This window comes from Lichenostomus cassidix, unplaced genomic scaffold (assembly GCF_008360975.1).
Source record: "Lichenostomus cassidix isolate B80296 unplaced genomic scaffold, HeHo_3.0 HiC_scaffold_33, whole genome shotgun sequence".
Lineage (NCBI taxonomy): Eukaryota > Metazoa > Chordata > Aves > Passeriformes > Meliphagidae > Lichenostomus > Lichenostomus cassidix.
The window spans coordinates 4,063,821-4,084,673 of NW_028147632.1; the positions used below are offsets into that span (position 1 = coordinate 4,063,821).

Genomic DNA, 20,853 nt, shown 5'->3' on the forward strand with positions numbered 1-20,853 from the left:
GGGAAATTTGGGGTTAAAGAGGTGAGAATTTGGGATTGAAATTTGGGGTTGAAGGCGTGGAAATTTGGGGTTAAAGGGATGGGAATTGGGGGTTAAAGGGGGAAAATTTGGTAGTTTAAGGAGTGGAAATTTGGGGTTAAAGGGGGGAAAATTGGGGGTTTGAGGAGTGGGAATTTGGGATTAAAGAGGTGAGAATTGGGATTGAAATTTGGGGTCAAAAGACTGGAAAATTTGGGGTTAAAGGTGGAAATTTGGGATTCAAAGGTGAGAAATTTGGGGTCTAAGGTGTGAAATTTGGGGTTAAAAGGTATGAAATTTGGGGTCGAAGGAGTGAAATTTGGGTTGAAAGGTGGGAAATTTGGGGTTAAAAGGTGGAAATTTGGGGTCTGAGGAGTGGAAGTTTGGGGTTCAAAGGCTGCAAATCGTTCCCCAAACACCCCCAAAACCCCATTAACCCCTTCCACCCCGCAGCCAACGTCACCCTGGACCCTTCCACCGCCCACCCCCGCCTCAGCCTCTCCCTCGACCGCCGCTCCGTCCGTCTGTCCGAGCGCCGCCAGGACACCTCCCGCCGCTCGGACGGCGACCTGTGCGTCCTGGGCGCTCCGGGCTTCAGCGCCGGCCGCCACTACTGGGAGGTGGAGGTCGGCGGTCGCCGCGGCTGGGCGGTGGGAGCGGCCAGGGAAAGCGTCCGGCCGCCGCGGCCCAAAGCGCTGACCGGCGACTCGCTGACCGCCGGCGGCGACTCGCCGCCCAAGCGGGAGGTGTGGGCAGTGGGCAGCAGCGGCAAGAAGTACGCGGCGCTGGGCGGCGGCGAGCAGACGGCGTTGGCGCCCGGCGAGCAGCCCAGGCGCTTCGGGGTGTACCTGGACTACGAGAGGGGCCAGCTGGGCTTCTACAACGCCGAGAGCATGAGCCACATCCACACCTTCCACATCTGCTGCTGCCGAGAGACGGTGTTCCCCTTCTTCAGGATCGTCGCCAAGGGGACGAGGATCAAGATCTGCACCTGACCGCCGCGGGGGTTGGGGTTTGGCAGCTCATTGGGTGGGATTTTGGGGTTTGGCACCTGATGGGGCTGAGATTTTGGGTTTTGGCACCTGACTGGGGTGGGATTTTGGGTTTTTGGCACCTGATGGGGCTGGGTGGCCTCGAGGTGTTGGAATTTGGGGTTTTTGGCACCGGATGGGGCTGAGATTTTGGGTTTTTGGCACCTGACAGGGGCTGGGTGGCCTCGAGGTGATCAGATTTTGGGGTTTTGGCACCTGACTGGGATGGAATTTTGGGTTTCTGCACCTGATAGGGGCTGAATTTTGGGGTTTCTGCACCTGACTGGGGCTGAATTTTGGGTTTTCTGCACCTGACGGTGATGGAATTTGGGTTTTCTGTACCTGATCGCGGTGGGATTTTGGGTTTTCTGCACCTGATGGGGCTGGGTGGCCTCGAGGTGATCAGATTTTGGGTTTTTGGCACCTGATGGGAGCTGGAATTTGGGTTTTCTGCGCCTGATGGGGGCTGAATTTTGGGTTTCTGCAGCTGACAGGAGCTGAGATTTTGGGGTTTTGGCACCTGACAGGGGCTGGAATTTTGGGTTTTCTGCACCTGACGGGGCTGGGTGGGCCTCGAGGGGTTGGAATTTTGGGTTTTTGCACCTGCTTGGCTCGTGAGGTTCATCTTCTTCTTCCTCCTCTTCATCCTCCTCTTCCTCCTCCTGCTGCTGCTGGGATTCCACGCCAGCACAGCTGTCAGCTCGGGATGGGGAGGAACTTTGGGGTTGGGATGGGGCAGAATCTGCTGGTTTGGAACTGGTTTTGGGTTGGAATGGGGCAGAATTTGTCCTTTTGGAGGCAATTTTGGGTTGGAATTGGGCAGAATTTGCCCTCTTGGAGCCAATTTTGGGTTTATTGGAGGAGAATCTGCCCTTTTGGAACTGGTTTGGGTTGGAATTGGGGCAGAATCTGTCCTTTTGGAGCCAATTTTGGGTTTATTTGGGCAGAATCTGCCCTTTTGGAACTGGTTTTGGGGTTGGGATGGGGCAAATTTGCCCTTTTGGAGCCAATTTTGGGTTTATTTGGGGCAAAATCTGCCCCTTTGGAACTGTTTTGGGTTGGAATTGGGATGAATTCCCAGCTCAGCTCCCAGTCCAGTCCCAGTTCAGCTCCCAGTTCAGTCCCAGTTCAGCTCCCAGTTCAGCTCCAGTTCAATCCCAGTTCAGTCCCAGTTCAGCTCCAGTTCAGTCCCACTTCAGTCCCAGTTCAGTCCCAGTTCAGTCCCAGTTCAGCTCCAGTTCAGCTCCAGTTCAGTCCCAGTTCAGCTCCAGTTCAGTCCCAGTTCAGCTCCAGTTCATTCCCAGTTCAGTCCCAGTCCAGCTCCCAGTTCAGCTCCAGTTCAGTCCCAGTTCAGCTCCAGCTCAGTCCCAGTTCAGCTCCAGTTCATTCCCAGTCCAATCCCAGCTCAGTTCCAGCTCAGTCCCAGTTCAGCTCCCAGTCCAGTTCCAGTTCAGCTCCCAGTCCAGTCCCAGTTCAATCCCTGTTCAGCTCCCAGTTCAATCCCTGTTCAGCTCCCAGTTCAGTCCCAGCTCAGTCCCAGTTCAGTCCCAGTTCAGCCCAAGTTCAATCCCAGTTCAGCCCAAGTTCAATCCCAGTTCAGCTCCAGTTCAATCCCAGTTCAGCTCCAGTTCAATCCCAGTTCAGCTCCAGTCCAGTTCCAGTTCAGCTCCCAGTCCAGTCCCAGTTCAGCTCCAGTTCAGCTCCCAGTTCAGCTCCAGTTCAGCTCCAGTCCAGTCCCAGTCCAATCCCAGTTCAGCTCCCAGTCCAGTCCCAGTTCAGCTCCCAGTTCAGCTCCAGTTCAATCCCAGTTCTCTCCCAGTTCAGTCCCAGTTCTCTCCCAGTTCAGCTCCCAGTCCAGTTCCCAGTTCAGCTCCATGTGAGCTCCAGTTCAATCCCAGTTCAGCTCCAGTCCAGTCCCAGTTCAGCTCCTAGTTCAGCTCCAGTCCAGTCTCAATTCAATCCCAGTTCAGCTCCCAGTTCATCCCCAGTTCAATCCCAGTTCAGCTCTAGTTCAGTCCCAGTTCAATCCCAGTCCAATCCCAGTTCAGTTCTCCCTCCTCTCCCAACCTCACCCCAAATTAAATTTTCCTTCCTTCACTTTGCGAATTTTCCCACATTTTGGGGCCAAAAAAACCCCAAAATCTCCAACTCCCTCCTTTCCCAAAATCCGCATTTCTGTGCCTGGATTTTCTGGGATTCACCCAAACCTCCACTTTCCCTCCTTCCTGCCATTTTTGGGGGAAAATCTTGGATTTTCCTCTCCTCTCTGGCACTTTACGGAGTTTTCCCCGAGTTTGGGAAATATTTATTTTTTTTTCCTTTTTATTATTTCCAACGAGATTTATTTCCTTTCCCACTCGGGAACTCCTCTCCCGTTTTTCCCTGGATTTTGGTGGATTTTGGGAATTTCCTGTTGGCGTTACAGAGCTCATTCGGGATATTTTTGGCTAAAAAAAATATGAGAATTAAAAAATGGAGATTTAGTTTTATGAGATGTCGATAATTATAATAATAATAATAATAAAGAATAAAGAAGTTGTATGAAAGTTTCTGAGTTTTGGGATTCTGGGAAGAGATTTTTCCAGGATGAATTTGGGGTGATTTTTGGGAATTTAGGGTTTTTGGGTTGATTTTTGGGAATTTAGGGGTTTTTAGGTGATTTTTTGGGAATTTAGGGGTTTTGGGCTGATTTTTTTGGGGATTTACGGTTTTTGGGTTGATTTTTGGGAATTTAGGGTTTTTTGAGGTGATTTTTTTTGGAATTTAGGGGTTTTGGGTTGATTTTTTGGGAATTTAGGGTTTTTGGGTTGATTTTTTTGGGATTTAGGGGTTTTTAGGTGATTTTTTGGGAATTTAGGGGTTTTTGGGGTGATTTTTTTTGGGATTTAGGGGTTTTTTAGGTGATTTTTTGGGGATTTAGGGTTTTTTTTCAGCACAGGAGAAAAATGAAGAAAATCCCCAAATTCCCACCTTGATGACATCAGCAGTGTTTTCCTCCTTCCTGAAGTTTTGGCCCCAAAAATCCCAATTTTATCCCAACTTTATCCCAGTTTTTTCCCAATTTTATCCCAATTTTCTCCCAGATTTTTCCCAATTTTCTCCCAATGTTATCCTAATTTTATCCCAATTTTCCCCCTATTTTTTCCCATTTTTCTCCCAATTTTTCCCCAATTTTATCCCGTTTTTTTCCATCTTTATCCCAATTTTCCCCAGTTTTCTCCCAATTTTATGTTTTATCCCAATTTTCTCCCAGTTTTCTCCCAATCTTCTCCCATTTTTTCCCAATTTTCCCCAGTTTTTCCCCAATTCTCTCCCTAATTTTCCCCTATTCCCAATTTTCTCTCAATTTTCCCCATTTTCTCCCAGTTTTCTCCCAATTTTTCCCAATTTCCCCCAATTTTCTCCCAACTTCCCCAATTTTCTGCAGTTTTTTCCCAATTTTCTCCCAGTTTTATCCCATTTTTATCCCAATTTTCTCCAAGTTTTCCCCCAATTTTATCCCAATTTTTCCCCATTTTTATCAGTTTTTTCCCAATTTCCCCCCAATTTCTCCCAATTTTTCCCTGATTTTATTTGTTTTTCCCCAATTTTCCCCCTAATTTTCCCCATTTTTCCCCAATTTTATTTGTTTTCCCCCAATTTTTCCTAATTTTCCCCATTTTTATCTGTTTTTTCCCAATTTTCCCCCAATTTCTCCCAATTTTCCCCAATTTTTCCCCATTTTAATCTGTTTTTCCCCAATTTTCCCCATTTTTATCTGTTTTTTCCCCAAATTTTCCCCAATTTTATCTGTTTTTTCCCAATTTTACCCCAATTTTCTCCCAATTTTCCCCAATTTCCCCCATTTTAATCTGTTTTTTCCCCAATTTTTCCCCATTTTTATCTGTTTTTTCCCCAATTTTCCCCATTTTTATCTGTTTTTCCCCAATTTTCTCCCAATTTCTCCCAATTTTCCCCATTTTTATCTGTTTTTTCCCCAATTTTCCCCATTTTTATCTGTTTTTTCCCCATTTTTATATGTTTTTTCCCAATTTTTCCCCATTTTTATCTGTTTTTTCCCCAAGTTTTCCCCATTTTTATCTGTTTTTTCCCCAATTTTCTCCCAATTTTCCCCATTTTTATCTGTTTTTGCCAATTTTCCCCATTTTTATCTGTTTTTTCCCCATTTTTATATGTTTTCTCCCAATTTTTCCCCATTTTTATCTGTTTTTTCCCCAATTTCCCCCATTTTAGTCTGTTTTTTCCCCAAATTTCCCCATTTTTCCCCAATTTTTCCCCATTTTATCTGTTTTTTCCCCAATTTTTCCCCATTTTTATCTGTTTTTTCCCCAATTTTCTCCCAATTTTCCCCATTTTTATCTGTTTTTTCCCCAATTTTCCCCATTTTTATCTGTTTTTTCCCCATTTTTATATGTTTTTTCCCAATTTTCCCCATTTTTATCTGTTTTTCCCCAATTTTCCCCATTTTTATCTGTTTTTTCCCAATTTCCCCCCAATTTCTCCCAATATTTCCCCATTTTTATCTGTTTTTCCCCAATTTTCCCCCAATTTCTCCCAATTTTCCCCATTTTTATCTGTTTTTCCCCAATTTTCCCCATTTTTATCTGTTTTTTCCCAATTTTCCCCCAATTTCTCCCAATTTTCCCCATTTTTATCTGTTTTTCCCCAATTTTCCCCCAATTTCTCCCAATTTTCCCCATTTTTATCTGTTTTTTCCCCATTTTTCCCCATTTTTATCTGTTTTTTCCCCAATTTTTCCCCATTTTTATCTCTTTTTCCCCAATTTTCCCCATTTTTATCTGTTTTTTCCCCAATTTTCCCCCATTTTTATGTGTTTTTTCCCCATTTTCCCCATGACACAGCCCAGGCTCTCCAGCAATGACGTTTATTGTCATTTTGGGGTAGAAAAGGCAGGTTTTGGCTCAGCGAGTGCCGATGGTCACCTGCCACACCCGAACCAGGTTGTCTGTGTAGCCGGCGAACAGCGTCTGCGGGGGACAGGGATAGGGGTCACTCTGGGGTCACTCTGGGTCATTTAGGGGTCACTCTGGTCACTCAGGGGTCATTTAGGAGTCACTCAGGGTTATTTAGGGTCACTCTGGGGTCACTCTGGGTCATTTAGGGGTCACTCGTCACTCAGTGTCACTCAAGGGTCACTCGGGTCATTTAGGGGTCACTGTCACTCAGGGGTCATTTAGGGGTCACTCAGGGGTCATTTAGGGGTCACTCTGGGTCATTTTGGGGTCATTTAGGGGTCACTCTGGGGTCACTCTGTCATTTAATAGTCACACAGGGGTCATTCTGTCACTCAGTAGTCACTCTGGGGTCATTTAGGGGTCACTCTGTCACTCAGGGGTCACTCTGGGGTCATTTAGGGGTCACTCTGTCACTCAGGGGTCATTTAGGGGTCACTCGGGTCACTCAGGGGTCATTTAGGGGTCACTCTGTCACTCAATAGTCACTCTGGGGTCATTTAGGGGTCACTGTCACTCAGTGGTCAGTGTCACTCTGGGGTCACTCTGGGGTCATTTGGGTCACGCAGTGTCACTCAGAGATCATTTAGGGGTCACTCTGTCACTGGTCACTTAGAGGTCATTCATGGTCACTCAGTGTCACGCACAGGTCATTTAGGGGTCACTCAGGGTTCGCTCAAGTGTCACTCAGGGGTCATTTATGGGTCACTCTGTCACTCAATGGTCACACAAGGGTTACTCAGGGGTCACTCAGTGTCACTCAAGGGTCACTCTGTCACTCAATAGTCACTCTGGGGTCATTTAGGGGTCACTCTGTCACTCAGGGTCACTCTGTCACTCAAGGGTTACTCAGAGGTCACTCAGTGTCACTCAAGGGTCACTGGGGTCACTCTGTCACTCAGAGTCACTCAGGGGTCATTTAGGGGTCACTCGGGGTCACTCAGAGGTCATTCAGGGTCACTCTGTCAGTGGTCATTCAGAGGTAACTTGGAGATCACAAGTCACTCAGAGGTCACTCTGTCACTCATTGGTCACTCAGAGGTCACTCATCATTCAATGGTCACTCAAGGTTACTCAGTGGTCACTCAGTGGTCACTCACAGGTCATTTAGGGGTCACTCTGTTGTCACTCAGGGGTCATTCTGTGTCACTCAGATCACCCCAAGGTCACTCGGGTCACTCAATGGTCACTCAGAGGTCACTCAGTGTCATTCAGGGGTCACTCATGGTCACTCTGTCACTCAGGGGTCACTCAATGGTCACTCAGAGGTCACTCAGGGGTCACTCAGTGTCACTCAATGGTCACTCAGTGTCATTCAGGGGTCACTCAGAGGTCACTCAGGGGTCACTCTGGTCACTATGTCACTCAGAGGTCACTCATTCAATGGTCACTCGGTCACTCAGTGTCACTCAGTGGTCACTCTGTCATTCAGGGGTCACTCTGTCACTCAATGGTCACTCAGAGGTCACTCAATGGTCACTCAGAGGTCACTCAGGTCACTCCCAACCCCCCAGCCCCCCCAGGTGTGGCACAGGTGAGACCAGCAGGTCCTTCCAGGTGCAAATTCCCCAAATCCCCATTCCTGGGACAGGTGCAGAGTCACCAGATCCCCCTGCCCAGGTGAGATTCCCATCCCCAGGTGAGGACAGTTCCCCTGCCCAGGTGAGGAGGCTCCTGTCCCCAGGTGAGGTTCCCAGCCCAGGTGAGCAGGCTCCTGTCCCCAGGTGAGCAGGCTCCTGTCCCCAGGTGAGGTTCCCAGCCCAGGTGAGCAGGCTCCTGTCCCCAGGTGAGCAGGCTCCTGTCCCCAGGTGAGGAGGTTCCCCAGCCCAGGTGAGCAGGCTCCTGTCCCCAGGTGAGCAGGCTCCTGTCCCCAGGTGAGCAGGCTCCTGTCCCCAGGTGCCATTCCCCAGCCCAGGTGAGCAGGCTCCTGTCCCCAGGTGAGCAGGCTCCTGTCCCCAGGTGAGGTTCCCCAGCCCAGGTGAGCAGGCTCCTGTCCCCAGGTGAGCAGGCTCCTGTCCCCAGGTGAGGAGGTTCCCCAGCCCAGGTGAGCAGGCTCCTGTCCCCAGGTGAGCAGGCTCCTGTCCCCAGGTGAGTTTCCCCAGCCCAGGTGACATTCTCCAGCCCAGGTGAGCAGGCTCCTGTCCCCAGGTGAGCAGGCTCCTGTCCCCAGGTGAGGTTCCCCAGCCCAGGTGAGCAGGCTCCTGTCCCCAGGTGAGCAGGCTCCTGTCCCCAGGCTCTCTCACCTGTCCATCAGCTGACCAGGCCAGCGAGGTGCACTGGGGCGGCTCGGCCTTGCTGCTGGTGCTGATCACCTCCTGCTTCAGCTCGTCCACGATGATCTTACCCTCCAGGTCCTGCAGGTGAGCAATGGCTCCAGCACACCTGGATACCACCTGATCCTACCTGGATCTCACCTGGATCCCACCTGGATCCCATCTGAATCCCACCTGGATATCCCACCTGGATCCTACCTGGATCCCACCTGGATCTCACCTGATCCTACCTTGATATCCTACCTGGATATCCCACCTGAATCCTACTTGATCCTAACGTAGATCCTACCTGAAAATCCCACCTGGATCCTACCTGATCCCACCTCGATATCCCATCTGGATCCCACCTGGATCCCACCTGATCCTACCTGGATCTCACCTGGATTTCATCCAGGATCCTACCTGGATCCCACCTGGATCCCATCTGGATCCCACCTAGACCCCACCTGATCCCACCTGGATATCCCACCTGGATCCCATTTGGAACCCCCCTGGATCTCACCTGGATATCCCACCTGGATCTCACCTGGATCCCACCTGAGCTCAGAAACAGCCTCTGGGTTTCCCCACGGAGCAGTAGGAGGCATTGAAGTGTTTCATCACAGCTCAGGGGGTCTGACCCGAAATCCCAGGTGAGCCCGAAATCCCAAAAATCCCAGGTGACGCCAAAATCCTGAGCGATCCCAAAATCCCATTCCCAAAGTCCCAGGTGATCCCAAAATCCCGGGCAATCCTAAAATCCCAAGGCCATTCCCACAACCCCAAAAATCCCAAAATCCCGAATCCTGACCCAGATTTTGATGCTGGGCCATTCCCACAATCCCAGATCCATCCCAAAAACCCCAAAATCCCCAAATCTCACCCAAATCTTGATACTGGGCCCCGTGGCCATTCCCAAATCCCCAGAACAATCCCAAAATAACCCCAAAATCCCCAAATCTCACCCAGATTTTGATGCTGGGCCCCGTGGCCATTCCCAAAACCCCTAAACAATCCCAAAAACCCCAAAATCCCCTATTTCTCACCCAAATCTTGATGCTGGGCCATTCCCAAAATCTCAGAACAATCCCAAAATCCCAAAATAATCCCAAAAACCCCAAATCTCACCCAAATTTTGATGCTGGGCCATTCCCACAACCCCAAAACAACCCCAAAATCCCCAAATCTCACCCAGATTTTGATGCTGGGCCCCGTGGCCATTCCCACAATCCCAAAACCCCAAAACAACCCCAAAATCCCCAAAATCCCCTATTTCTCACCCAGATTTTGATGCTGGGCCGTTCCCAAAACCTCAGAACAATCCCCAAACCCCAAAATAACCCCAAAAAACCCCAAAATCCCCTATTTCTCACCCAAATCTTGATGCTGGGCCCTGTGGCCATTCCCAAAATCCCCAAAAAACCCCAAAATCCCCTGTTTCTCACCCAAATCTTGATGCTGGGCCCCGTGGCGGCGCACAGCCATTCCCATAACCTCACATCCATCCCAAAATCCCCAAAATCCCCAAATCTCACCCAAATCTTGATGCTGGGCCCGGTGGCCATTCCCACAATCCCAGAGCCATTCCCACAACCCCAAAAAAACCCCAAAAAAACCCCAAATCTCACCCAAATCTTGATGCTGGGCCCCGTGGCGGCGCACAGCCATTCCCACAATCCCAAAAACCCCAAAAAACCCCCAAATCTCACCCAAATCTTGATGCTGGGCCCGGTTGCAGCGCACAGCCAGTAGCGGTTGGGGCTGAAGCAGAGCGCGTTGATGACGTCACCTCCGTCCAAGGTGTACAGGTGTTTGCCCTCGTTCAGGTCCCACAGCATGGCCTGACCGTCCTGGGGACATTGGGGACATCGGGGGGACATTGGGGGGACAACAGGATCCAGGTGATCCCCAGGTGAGTCACCAGGTGAGGCTACGGAGCTCCAGGAGATCCCCAGGTGAGTCACCTGTCCCCACGCTGTCCCCAAGTCTCCCCATGTGTGTCCCAGGTGTCCCCATGCTGCCCCCAGGTAATCCCCAGGTGTGTCACCTGTCCCCAGGTGTGTCCTCAGGTGTCCCCATGCTGTCCCCACGTTATCCCCATGCTGTCCCCAGGCGTGTCACCTGCCCCCAGGTGTGTCCTCAGGTGTCCCCAGGCTGTCCCCAGGTGTGTCCTCAGGCTGTCCACAAGGCTGTCTCCAGGTTGTCACCCCAAGTGTGTCCCCAGGTGTGTCAGTCACCTATCCCCAGATGTCCTCAGGATGTCCCCAGGTGTCCCCAAGCTGTCCCCATGCTGTCCCCAGGTGTGTCCCCATGCTGTCCCCAGGCTGTTCCCAGGTGTGTCACCAGTCCCCAGCTGTCCCCAGGTGTGTCCCCAAGTGTGTCCCAGGCTGTCCCCAGGTGTCCCCAGGCTGTTCCCAGGTGTGTCACCTGTCCCCAAGCTGTCCTCAAGCTATCCCCAGGCTGTCCCCAGGTGTGTCCCCAGCTGTCCCCATGCTGTCCCCAGGTGTGTCACCTGTCCCCAGGTGTGTCCCCAGGTGTGTCACCTGTCCCCAGGTGTGTCCCCAGGTGTGTCACCTGTCCCCAGGCTATCCCCAGCTGTCCCCAGGTGTGTCACCTGTCCCCAGGTGTGTCCCCAGGTGTGTCACCTGTCCCCAGGCTGTCCCCAGGTGTGTCCCCAGGTGTGTCCCCAGGCTGTCCCCAGGTGTGTCACCTGTCCCCAGGTGTGTCCCCAGGCTGTCCCCAGGTGTGTCCCCAGGCTGTCCCCAGGTGTGTCACCTGTCCCCAGGTTATCCCCACGCCCACCTTGCCCCCCGAGGCGCAGAGGGAGCCGTCAGGTGACACGGTGACAGTGTTCAGGTAACCCGTGTGGCCAATGTGGTTTGTCTTCAGCTTGCAGTTGGCCAAGTTCCACACCTGCGGGGAAATGGGATTTGGGGTGAAATCCTGGGATTTTGGGTGAATTTTGGGGTGAAATCTGGGATTTTGGGTGAATTTTGGGATTTGGGGTGAATTCCTGGGGTTTGGGGTGAAATCCTGGGATTTTTGGGATAATTTTGGGGTGAATTCCTGGGAAATCCTGGGATTTTGGGTGAATTTTTGGGTGAATTTTGGGATTTTGGGGTGAATTCCTGGGAAATCCGGGATTTTGGGATGAATTCCTGAGATTTTGAGGTGAATTCTGGGATTTTGGGGTGAATTCTGAGATTTTGGGGTGAATTTCCCAGGATTTTGGGGTGAATTTTGGGATTTTGGGGTGAATTCCTGGGAAATCTGGGATTTTGGGGTGAATTTTGGGATTTGGGGTAAATTTTGGGATGTTGGGGTGAATTCCTGGGAAATCCAGGATTTGGGGTGAAATCCTGGGGTTTGGGGTGAATTTTGGGATTTTGGAGTGAATTTTGGGGTGAAATCCTGGATTTTGGGATGAATTCCTGAGATTTTGAGGTGAATTCTGGGATTTTGGGTGAATTTTGGGGTGAATTCTGGGGTGAGTTTTGGGGTTAATTTTGGGGTGAATTCATGGGATTTTGGGGTTGATTTTGGGGTGAGTTGTGGGGTTATTTTTGGGGTGATTTCCCAGATTTTTGGCTCACCTTGACCAGCTTGTCCCAGCCCCAGGACACGATGATCGGGTTGGAATTTTGGGGTTAATTTTGGGGTGAATTTTGGGGTGAATTCCCGGGATTTTGGGGTTAATTTTGGGGTGAATTTTGGGGTAAATTCCCAGGATTTTGGGGTGAGTTTTGGGGTTATTTTTGGGGTGTATTTTGGGGTGAATTCCCAGGATTTTGGCTCACCTTGACCAGCTTGTCCCAGCCGCAGGACACGATGATCGGGTTTGAATTCCCGGGATTTTGGGGTTAATTTTGGGGTGAATTCCCAGGATTTCAGGGTTATTTTTGGGGTGAATTCCCGAGGTTTTGGTTTGGTTGTGGGGGTGTGGGTTTGATTTTGGGGTTAATTTTGGGGTGAGTTTTGGGATGGATTTTGGGGTAAATTCCCGGGATTTTTGGCTCACCTTGACCAGCTTGTCCCAGCCGCAGGACACGATGATTGGGTTGCTGCTGTTGGGGGAAAATCGAACGCAGGAAACCCACTCGGAGTGACTCTCGTCCTGGGGGACAGTTGGGGACGATTTGGGACAGTTGGGGACAGTTTGGGGACAGTTGGGACATTTGTGGGGTGGGAGGATGGGGAGAGTCAGCCAGGGATCCCACAGGTAATGGGGTTGAGACCAAATCCCACAGAACTGACCCCAAATCCAACAGAATTGACCCCAAACCCAGAGATGACCCCAAAATGACCCCAAACCCTCCAGAATGACCCCAAATCCCCCAAATCCCACCTGCACGGTGTACTTGCAGACCCCAAATCCCCCAGAAATTACCCCAAACCCCTCAGAATAACCCCAAACTGACCCCAAACCCCACAGAATGACCCCAAACCTCTCAGAATAACCCCAAACTGGCCCCAAACCCCACAGAATGACCCCAAATCCCCCAAGCTGCCCTGCACGGTGTACTTGCAGACCCCAAACCCCACAGAACTGACCCCAAACCCCTTAGAATGACCCCAAACCCCCAGAATGACCCCAACCTGACCCCAAATCCCAATCTCACCTGCACGGTGTACTTGCAGACGCCCAGGGTGTTCCAGAGCTTGATGGTTTTGTCTCGGGATCCCGACACGATCTGCCGGTTGTCCGACGAGAAGGCGACGCTCAGCACGTCCTTGGTGTGACCCACGAAGCGCCGCGTCGTCGTCCCGCTGGGGGGAGAGATCCAGGTCAGGGGGATCCCAAAATCCAGGGGGATCCCAAAAATCCAGGGGGAACCCAAAAATCCAGGGGGATCCCAAAAATCCAGGGGATGGGGTCAGTGGGATTGAGGGGAGATCCCAAAAATCCAGGGGATGGGGTCAGTGGGATTGAGGGGATCCCAAAAATTCAGGGGGATCCCAAAATCCAGGGGTTAGGGTCAGTGGGATTGAGGGGGGATCCCAAAATCGATCCCAAAAATCCAGGGGATGGGGTCAGTGGGATTGAGGGGATCCCAAAAATTCAGGGGGATCCCAAAATCCAGGGGTTAGGGTCAGTGGGATTGAGGGGATCCCAAAATCCATGGGTTGGGATTGGGGTCAGTGGGATTGACGGGGGGGATCCCAAAAATCTGGGAGTGGGGTCAGTGGCATTGAGGTGGAGACCCCAAAAATCGAGAGGATTGGGGTTGGGGTCAGAGTTCCCAATGAGATTGAGGAAGAATTCCCAAAATCCAGGGGACTGGGGTCAGAGTTGCCAGTGGGATTGAGGGGTGAGACTCCAAAAATCCAGGGGTTGGGGTCAATTCCCATGGGATTGAGGGGAGAATCCCAAAAATCCAGGGGGAGACCCCAAAAATTGGAGGGGATTGGGGTCAGTGGGATTGAGGGGGAATCCCAAAATCCAGGGGGATCCCAAAAATCCAGGGGTTAGGGTCAGTGAGATTGAGGGGAGAATCCCAAAAATTGAGGGAGAGACCCCAAAAATCGAGGGGATCGGGCTTGGGGTCAGAGTTCTCAATGGGATTGAGGGGAAGATCCCAAAAATTGAAGAGTTTGGGGTCAGTTCCCATGGGATTGAGGGGGGAATCCCAAAAATTGAGGGGGAATCCCAAAAATCCAGGGGTTGGGGTTACAGTTCCCAGTGGGATTGAGGGGGAATCCCAAAATCCAGGGGTCGGGGTCAGATCCCATAGCATTGAGGGGAGAATCCCAAAATTGAGGGGTTGGGGTCAGTTCTCAGTGGGATTGAGGGGGTAATCCCAAAGATTGAGGGAGACCCCAAAAATCCAGGGGTTGGGGTTAGTGGGGTTGAGGGGATCCCAAAAATCCAGGGGATTGGGGTCAGTGCCCATGGGATTGAGGGGAATCCCAAAAATCCAGGGGATTGGGGTCAGTGGGATTGAGGGGAACCCAAAAATCCAGGGGTTTCAGGTTAGTTCCCATGGGACTGAGGGGGATCCCAAAAATCTGGGAGTGGGATCAGTGGGATTGAGGGGGACCCCAAAAATCCAGGGGTTGGGGTCAGGGGGATTGAGGGGGGAATCCCAAAAATGGAGGGGGAGACCCCAAAAATCGAGGGGGTTGGGGTCAGAATTCCCAGTGGGATTGAGGGGGAGACCCCAAAAATCCAGGGGAATGTTTGGGGGAAAATGCAAGAATTAGGAAAAATATCCTAATGTTTTGGGTAATAGAGAATACAAAATATAAAATGCGTACAATAGGATATGTAAGATATCCTTTAACTCAACAGGAATTAGGAAACATATCCTAATATCTTGGATAACAAAATATAGGATATATAGAATATATATTATATGGTACAACATACATATAATAAGATAATATGCTCATATTTTGGATTATAAAATATAGAATACATAAGATCTACAGAATATACATAATAGGATACAAAATATATAAAATAGGATAATACTTAGGTGTTCTTTAACCCAGCAAAAATTAGGAACAATATCCTAATATCCTAACCCAGGGATCGAGGTGAAAAAAGTTATGGGATGGTTGAGTCGATGGTTGGGGATTGGACTAATAGGATTTCGGGGAGGATTTTGGGACTGGGAGCTGGTTGGGTCTACAAATTCTGATTTTTTTTCAGGTGAAATGCAGCCCTGATCACCCCAAAATCCAGCCCAAAAACCCAAAATGCAGCCTGAACCCCCAAAATCCAGCCCAAAAACCCCAAAATCCAGCCCTGATCACTCCATAACCCAGCCCTGATCACCCCAAAATCCAGCCTGACACCCCAAAATGTACCCCAAAAACCCCAAAATGCAGCTGCTCCCCAATGTCTCCCATCATCATTGCAGGACTTGTCCTCAGATCCCACAGGATCAGCAGAAATTCCAGGTGTAATCATCGGGAGAGGGACAGGGAGCAGCCAAAAACCCCAAAAATTCGGGATTTACCCCAAATTCTGGGATGATCCAACCCTGGTGAGAACCCAAACTGAAGGGAGCTGTCCCAAACCCCCCCCAGTTAATGGGATTGACCCTAAACCCCACAGAATTGACCCCAAAACCACCACAACTGACCCCAAACCTGACAGAACTGACCCCAAACCTGACAGAAATTATCCCAAACCTGACAGAATTAACCCCAAAACCACCAGAACTGACCCAAAACCCACCAGAATTGACCCCAAACCCAACAGAACTGACCCCAAACCTGACAGAACTGACCCCAAACCTGACAGAACTGACCCCAAACCTGACAGAACTGACCCCAAACCTGACAGAACGGACCCACAAGTTCTGTCCCCCAAGAACATCCCCCACTAAACACCCCCCAAACCCCCCCAAAAACCCCTGAACATCCTAAAATGACCACCCAGGACACCCCCAAACCCCACTAAAAACACCCCAAACCTCACCTAGGACACACCAAAGCCCCCTAAACACCCCAAAATGACCCCCAGGACCCCCCAAACCCCCCTAAATGACCACCCAGGACCCCCTGAACCCTCTCAAAATGATGTGGTGAGACCCCAAGCCCCCTAAACACCCCGAATGACCACCCAGGACACCCCAAATCCCATTAAGAACCCCAAAATGACCCCCAAACCCCCAAAATCCCCCAGACTGACGTGGTGAGGTCCCAGAGCCTCAGGTGCCATCCCAAACCCCTTAAACACCCCCAAACCCCTCTATAAACACCTCCAAACATCCCCAAACCCCTAAAAACACCCCCAAAACCCACTAAACACCCTTAAATCCCACTAAAAACCCCCAGACTCACCCAGGACCCCAAAATCCCCCAAACCCACATGGTGAGGGTCCAGAGCCTCAGGGTGCCATCCCAAACCCCTAAGCACCCCCAAACCCTTAAACACCCCCAAACCCCTCTAAAAACACCTCCAAACATCCCCAAACCCCCTAAAAACACCCCCAAAACCCCCTAAACACCCTTAAATCCCACAAAAACCCCCAAACCCCACCCAGGACCCCAAAATCCCCCAAACCCACATGGTGAGGTCCCAGAGCCTCAGGGTGCCATCCCAAGACCCTTAAACACCCCCAAACCCCTCTAAAAACACCTCCAAACATCCCCAAACCCCCATAAAAACACCCCCAAAACCCCCTAAACACCCTTAAATCCCACTAAAAACCCCCAAACCCTCTCAGGACCCCCAAAATGCCCCCAGACTGACGTGGTGAGGTCCCAGAGCCTCAGGGTGCCATCCCAAACCCCTAAGCACCCCCAAGCCCCTCCCAGGAGCCCCAAACCCCCTAAAAACACCTCCAAACATCCCCAAACCTCCCTAAAAACATCCCCAAAACCCCTAAACACCCTTAAATCCCACTAAAAACCCCCAAACCCCACCCAGGACCCCAAAATCTCCCCAGACTGACGTGGTGAGGTCCCAGAGCCTCAGGGTGCCATCCCAAACCCCTTAAACACCCCCAAACCCTCTAAAAACACCTCCAAACATTAAAAACACCCCCAAAACCCACTAAACACCCTTAAATCCCACTAAAAACCCCCCAAACCCCACCCAGGACCCCCCAAAATCTCCCCAGACTGACGTGGTGAGGTCCCAGAGCCTCAGGGTGCCATCCCAAACCCCTTAAACACCCCCAAACCCCTCTAAAAACACCTCCAAACACCCCCAAACCCCTCTAAAAACACCCCCAAAACCCACTAAACACCCTTAAATCCCACTAAAAACCCCCCAAAATCCCCCAGACTGACGTGGTGAGGTCCCAGAGCCTCAGGGTGCCATCCCAGGAGCCCGACAGAGCGAACTGTCCATCAGAGGAGATGACCACGTCGCTGACAAAGTGCGAGTGACCGCGCAGGGCGCGCTGCGGGATCCCGTAGTTGGTCTCGTCACGGGTCAGCTTCCACATGATGATGGTTTTGTCTGGGGGGACAGGGAAATGTCACCTGGGGACAGCTGGGGGACACAGCTGGACAGGTGGGGTGCCACAGGGAACGGGGTTGAGCCCAAATCCCACAGAAATGAGCCAAAACCCCCAAAAAATTGAACCCAAATCCCACAGAATTGAGCCAAAAGCTGACAAAAATGAGCCAAACCCCAAAAAATTGACCCCAAATCCCACAGAAATGAGCCCAAATCCCAAAGAATTGACCCCCAGTTAATGGAGGGACAGGAAATGTCACCTGGGGACAGCTGGGGGACACAGCTGACCCACCCCTAGTTAATGGGGTTGAGCCCAAATGCCACAGGATTGAACCCAAACCTGACAGAAATGAGCCAAAACCCCACAGAAATGACCCAAACCTGACAGAAATGAGCCCAAATCCCAAAGAATTGATCCCCAGTTAATGGAGGGACAGGAAAATGTCACCTGGGGACAGCTGGGGGACACAGCTGGACAGGTGGGGTGACACAGGGAACGGGGTTGAGCCCAAATCCCACAGAAATGAGCCAAAACCCCCAAAAAATTGAACCCAAATCCCACAGAATTGAGCCCAAACCTGACAAAAATGAGCCAAACCCCAAAAAATTGACCCCAAATCCCACAGAAATGAACCAAAACCCCAAAGAACTGACCCCCAGTTAATGGGGTTGAGCCCAAACCTGACAGAAATGAGCCAAAACCTGTCAGAAATGAGCCAAACCCCCAAAAAACTGAACCCAAATCCCACAGAATTGAGCCAAAACCTGACAGAAATGAACCCAAATCCCACAGAATTGAGCCAAAACCTGACAAAAATGAGCCAAACCCCAAAAAATTGAACCCAAATCCCACAGAATTGAGCCAAAACCTCACAGAAATGAGCCAAACCCCAAAAAATTGACCCCAAATCCCACAGAATTGAGCCCAAATCCCACAGAAATGAGCCAAAACCCCAAAGAATTGACCCCCAGTTAATGGGGTTGAGCCTAAACCTGACAGAAATGAGCCAAAACCCTAAAAAATTGACCCCCAGTTAATGGGGTTGAGCCCAAATCCCATAGAATTGACCCCCAGTTAATGGGGTTGAGCCCAAATCCGACAGAACTGAGACCACACCCCATAGAACTGACGCCAAACCCTAGAGAGTTGACCCCAAACCTGACAGAACTGACCCTAAACCCCACAGAATTGACCTCCAGTCAACGGGATTGACCCCAAACCTGTCAGAACTGACCCCAAACCTGACAGAACTGATCCCAAACCTGACAGAACTGACCCCAAACCTGACAGAAATCACCCCAAACCCCACAGATCCGATCAATGGACTCTCCCAGCCCCACCTAGAACCCTTTCTGCACCTTCCCAAACCCCTCAGACCCCCCCAAATTCCCCCAAAAAGGCTTCCCCCAGCCCCCAAAACCCCACTTTCCCTCACGATCTCCCCAATTTCCCTCACGATCTCCCCAATTTCCCTCACGATCTGCCCAATTCCCTCACGATTTCCCTCACGATTTCCCTCACGATCTCCCCGATTTCCCTCACGATCTCCCCAATTTCCCTCACTATTTCCCTCACGATCTCCCCATTTCCCCTCACGATCTCCCCATTTCCCCTCACGATCTCCCCAATTTCCCTCACGATCTCCCATTTCCCCTCACGATCTCCCCATTTCCCTCACGATCTCTCCAATTCCCTCACGATCTCCCCAATTTCCCTCACGATTTCCCTCACGATTTCCCTCACGATCTGCCCAATTCCCTCACGATCTCCCCGATTTCCCTCACGATCTCCCCAATTTCCCTCACGATTTCCCTCACGATCTCTCAGTTTCCCTCACGATTTCCCTCACAATCTCCCCCATTCCCCTCCCTCCCTCCCGGTCCCTCCCGGCGCACCGCGCGAGGCCGACAGGATCATGTCGGGGAACTGCGGCGTGGTGGCGATCTGGGTCACCCAGCCGTTGTGGCCCTTCAGGGTCCCGCGCAGGGTCATCTGCTCCGTCATGGCGGCGGCGGATGGCGGCGGAGGAGCGGCGGGGGAGGCGGGATGCCGATGGATGCTCGGAGGCCGCGGCCCGCAGCTCTCCTTCCCCTCAGGGCGGCGCGGGCAAAAGGGCAGCTCCTCTTCCGGTGGAACGGGAAGTGACGTGTTCCGTACGGCAAGATGGCGGCGCCCATGGAACATGGCGGCTCCCATGGCGGCGGCCATGTTGCTGTACGGAAAAAGGGATTTTTGGGGAGAAGAAAAATTCCCAAAAAATCCCAAAAATCGCCAGAATGTCCCAAAATCCCTGCGGGAAACACCCTAAATGACGAGGAAAAAACCCCAATGTGCTCTCAGAGCACTCAGGGAGGATCATTGCAGGATATGTGAGTTTTATGGGGTTTTTAGATGTTTTATGGAATAAAAATATAAAGGGAAAAAATCAAAAAAATCCATTAAAAATCCCCAAAAAATCCATAAAATCCAGGGGAAAAACCCCAAATTAATGCTTTTTAGGGACAATTCTGAGGGTGAAAAAAACAAAAAAAACCCCATTAAAAATCAAAAAAATCCATAAAATATTGGCTCCGTGTTAATTAGTCCATACTCTGAAAAAAAACCCTAAAATTCCATTTTTTGGGGCTAAAAATCAGCAGAATTTGGGACTAAAATGACACAAAATTTTTAAACTTGTATCTCTTCTGACAGTAGAAAAATACCCTGAAAAAAACCCTAAAATTCCAATTTTTTGGGCTAAAAATCAGCAGAATTTGGGATTAAAATTTTTTTTTTTTTGCTAAAATCAAACAGAACTTTGGACTAAAATATACCAAATTTTTTGCTGAAAAAAACCCCCTAAAATTCCTTTTTTTGGCCTAAAAATCCCCAGAATTTGAGACTAAAATACACCAAATTTTCACTGAAAAAATCCCTAAAATTCCATTTTTTTTTGCTAAAAATCCCCAGAATTTTGGACTAAAATTACACCAAATTTTTCGCTGAAAAAACCCTAAAATTCCATTTTTTTTGTCCTAAAAATCAGCAGAATTTTGGACTAAAATACACCAAATTTTTCACTGAAAAAATCCCTAAAATTCCATTTTTTTTCCCCCAAAACCCCAGAATTTTGGACTAAAATACACCAAATTTTTCACTGAAAAAACCCTAAAAATCCATTTTTTGGCCTAAAAATCAGCAGAACTTTGGACTAAAATACACCAAATTTTTCACTGAAAAAATCCCTAAAATTCCATTTTTTTCCCCCAAAAAACCCAGAATTTTGGACTAAAATACACCAAATTTTTCACTGAAAAAAACCCTTAAAATTCAATTTTTTGGTCTAAAAATCAGCAGAACTTTGCACTAAAATACACCAAATTTTTCACTGAAAAAATCCCTAAAATTCCAATTTTTTTCCCAAAAAACCCAGAATTTTGGGACTAAAATCCCCCAAATTTGAAATCCGATTTCTTTTGTCTCCTCCCAGCTCCCATCCCCTCCGTGGCCATTTCAGGATCTAATTTTAGGATCCAATTTTAGGATCCAAATTTAGGATCTAATTTCGGATGAGCTAAATTTAAATCCCATTTCTCTCAGCTGTCGCTGCTCCTCTGCCTCTCCTCGCCGCCAAAAATTCAGATTTTTCCCCCAAAATCCACCCCAGGAACAACCACGGCGC

At 50.0% G+C, this 20,853-nt stretch overlaps 4 protein-coding genes across 6 annotated transcripts in view; 2 read left to right on the forward strand and 2 right to left on the reverse strand.

Annotated features, from left to right (window-relative positions):
• LOC146421603 (RING finger protein 39-like) overlaps positions 1-451 on the reverse strand; it is a 2,273-nt gene extending 1,822 nt beyond the window's left edge. The window contains exon 1 of the mRNA XM_085047172.1: positions 436-451. Coding sequence (XP_084903298.1) covers positions 436-451 — 16 coding nt within the window. The remainder of the gene's footprint in view (positions 1-435) is intronic.
• On the forward strand, positions 450-1,037 carry LOC146421604 (E3 ubiquitin-protein ligase TRIM41-like; the record flags this gene model as incomplete). The annotated part of the gene is made up of 1 exon (XM_085047173.1): positions 450-1,037. A coding segment is annotated over one exon (564 nt), but the record flags the coding sequence as incomplete, so codon positions are not given.
• A 648-nt stretch (positions 1,038-1,685) lies between these two features.
• LOC146421605 (uncharacterized) lies at positions 1,686-3,597 on the forward strand. Of its 3 annotated transcripts, none has more exons than XM_085047251.1 (5): positions 1,686-2,141; positions 2,177-2,375; positions 2,432-2,520; positions 2,728-2,811; positions 3,038-3,597. In XM_085047251.1, the coding sequence occupies exons 1-5, from the start codon at positions 2,031-2,033 to the stop codon at positions 3,509-3,511; spliced, it is 957 nt and encodes a 318-aa protein (XP_084903377.1). In that variant the 5' UTR covers positions 1,686-2,030; the 3' UTR covers positions 3,512-3,597. The 3 variants fall into 3 exon arrangements, 1 of the variants encoding a protein (XP_084903377.1); XR_014848635.1 differs by lacking the exon at positions 1,686-2,141 and adding an exon at positions 2,908-2,980 and having other exon boundaries at positions 2,148-2,375; positions 2,728-2,816; positions 3,015-3,597; XR_014848636.1 differs by lacking the exons at positions 1,686-2,141; positions 2,177-2,375; positions 2,432-2,520 and adding an exon at positions 2,813-2,906 and having other exon boundaries at positions 2,550-2,755; positions 3,020-3,597.
• Positions 3,598-5,920: 2,323 nt separating this feature from the next.
• On the reverse strand, positions 5,921-19,322 carry RACK1 (receptor for activated C kinase 1). The gene is made up of 8 exons (XM_085047282.1): positions 19,088-19,322; positions 17,020-17,191; positions 12,894-13,041; positions 12,293-12,388; positions 11,077-11,187; positions 9,984-10,124; positions 8,266-8,376; positions 5,921-6,037 (listed from the first exon to the last, which is right to left on the reverse strand). The coding sequence occupies exons 1-8, from the start codon at positions 19,194-19,196 to the stop codon at positions 5,972-5,974; spliced, it is 954 nt and encodes a 317-aa protein (XP_084903408.1). The 5' UTR covers positions 19,197-19,322; the 3' UTR covers positions 5,921-5,971.
• Positions 19,323-20,853: the final 1,531 nt, after the last annotated feature.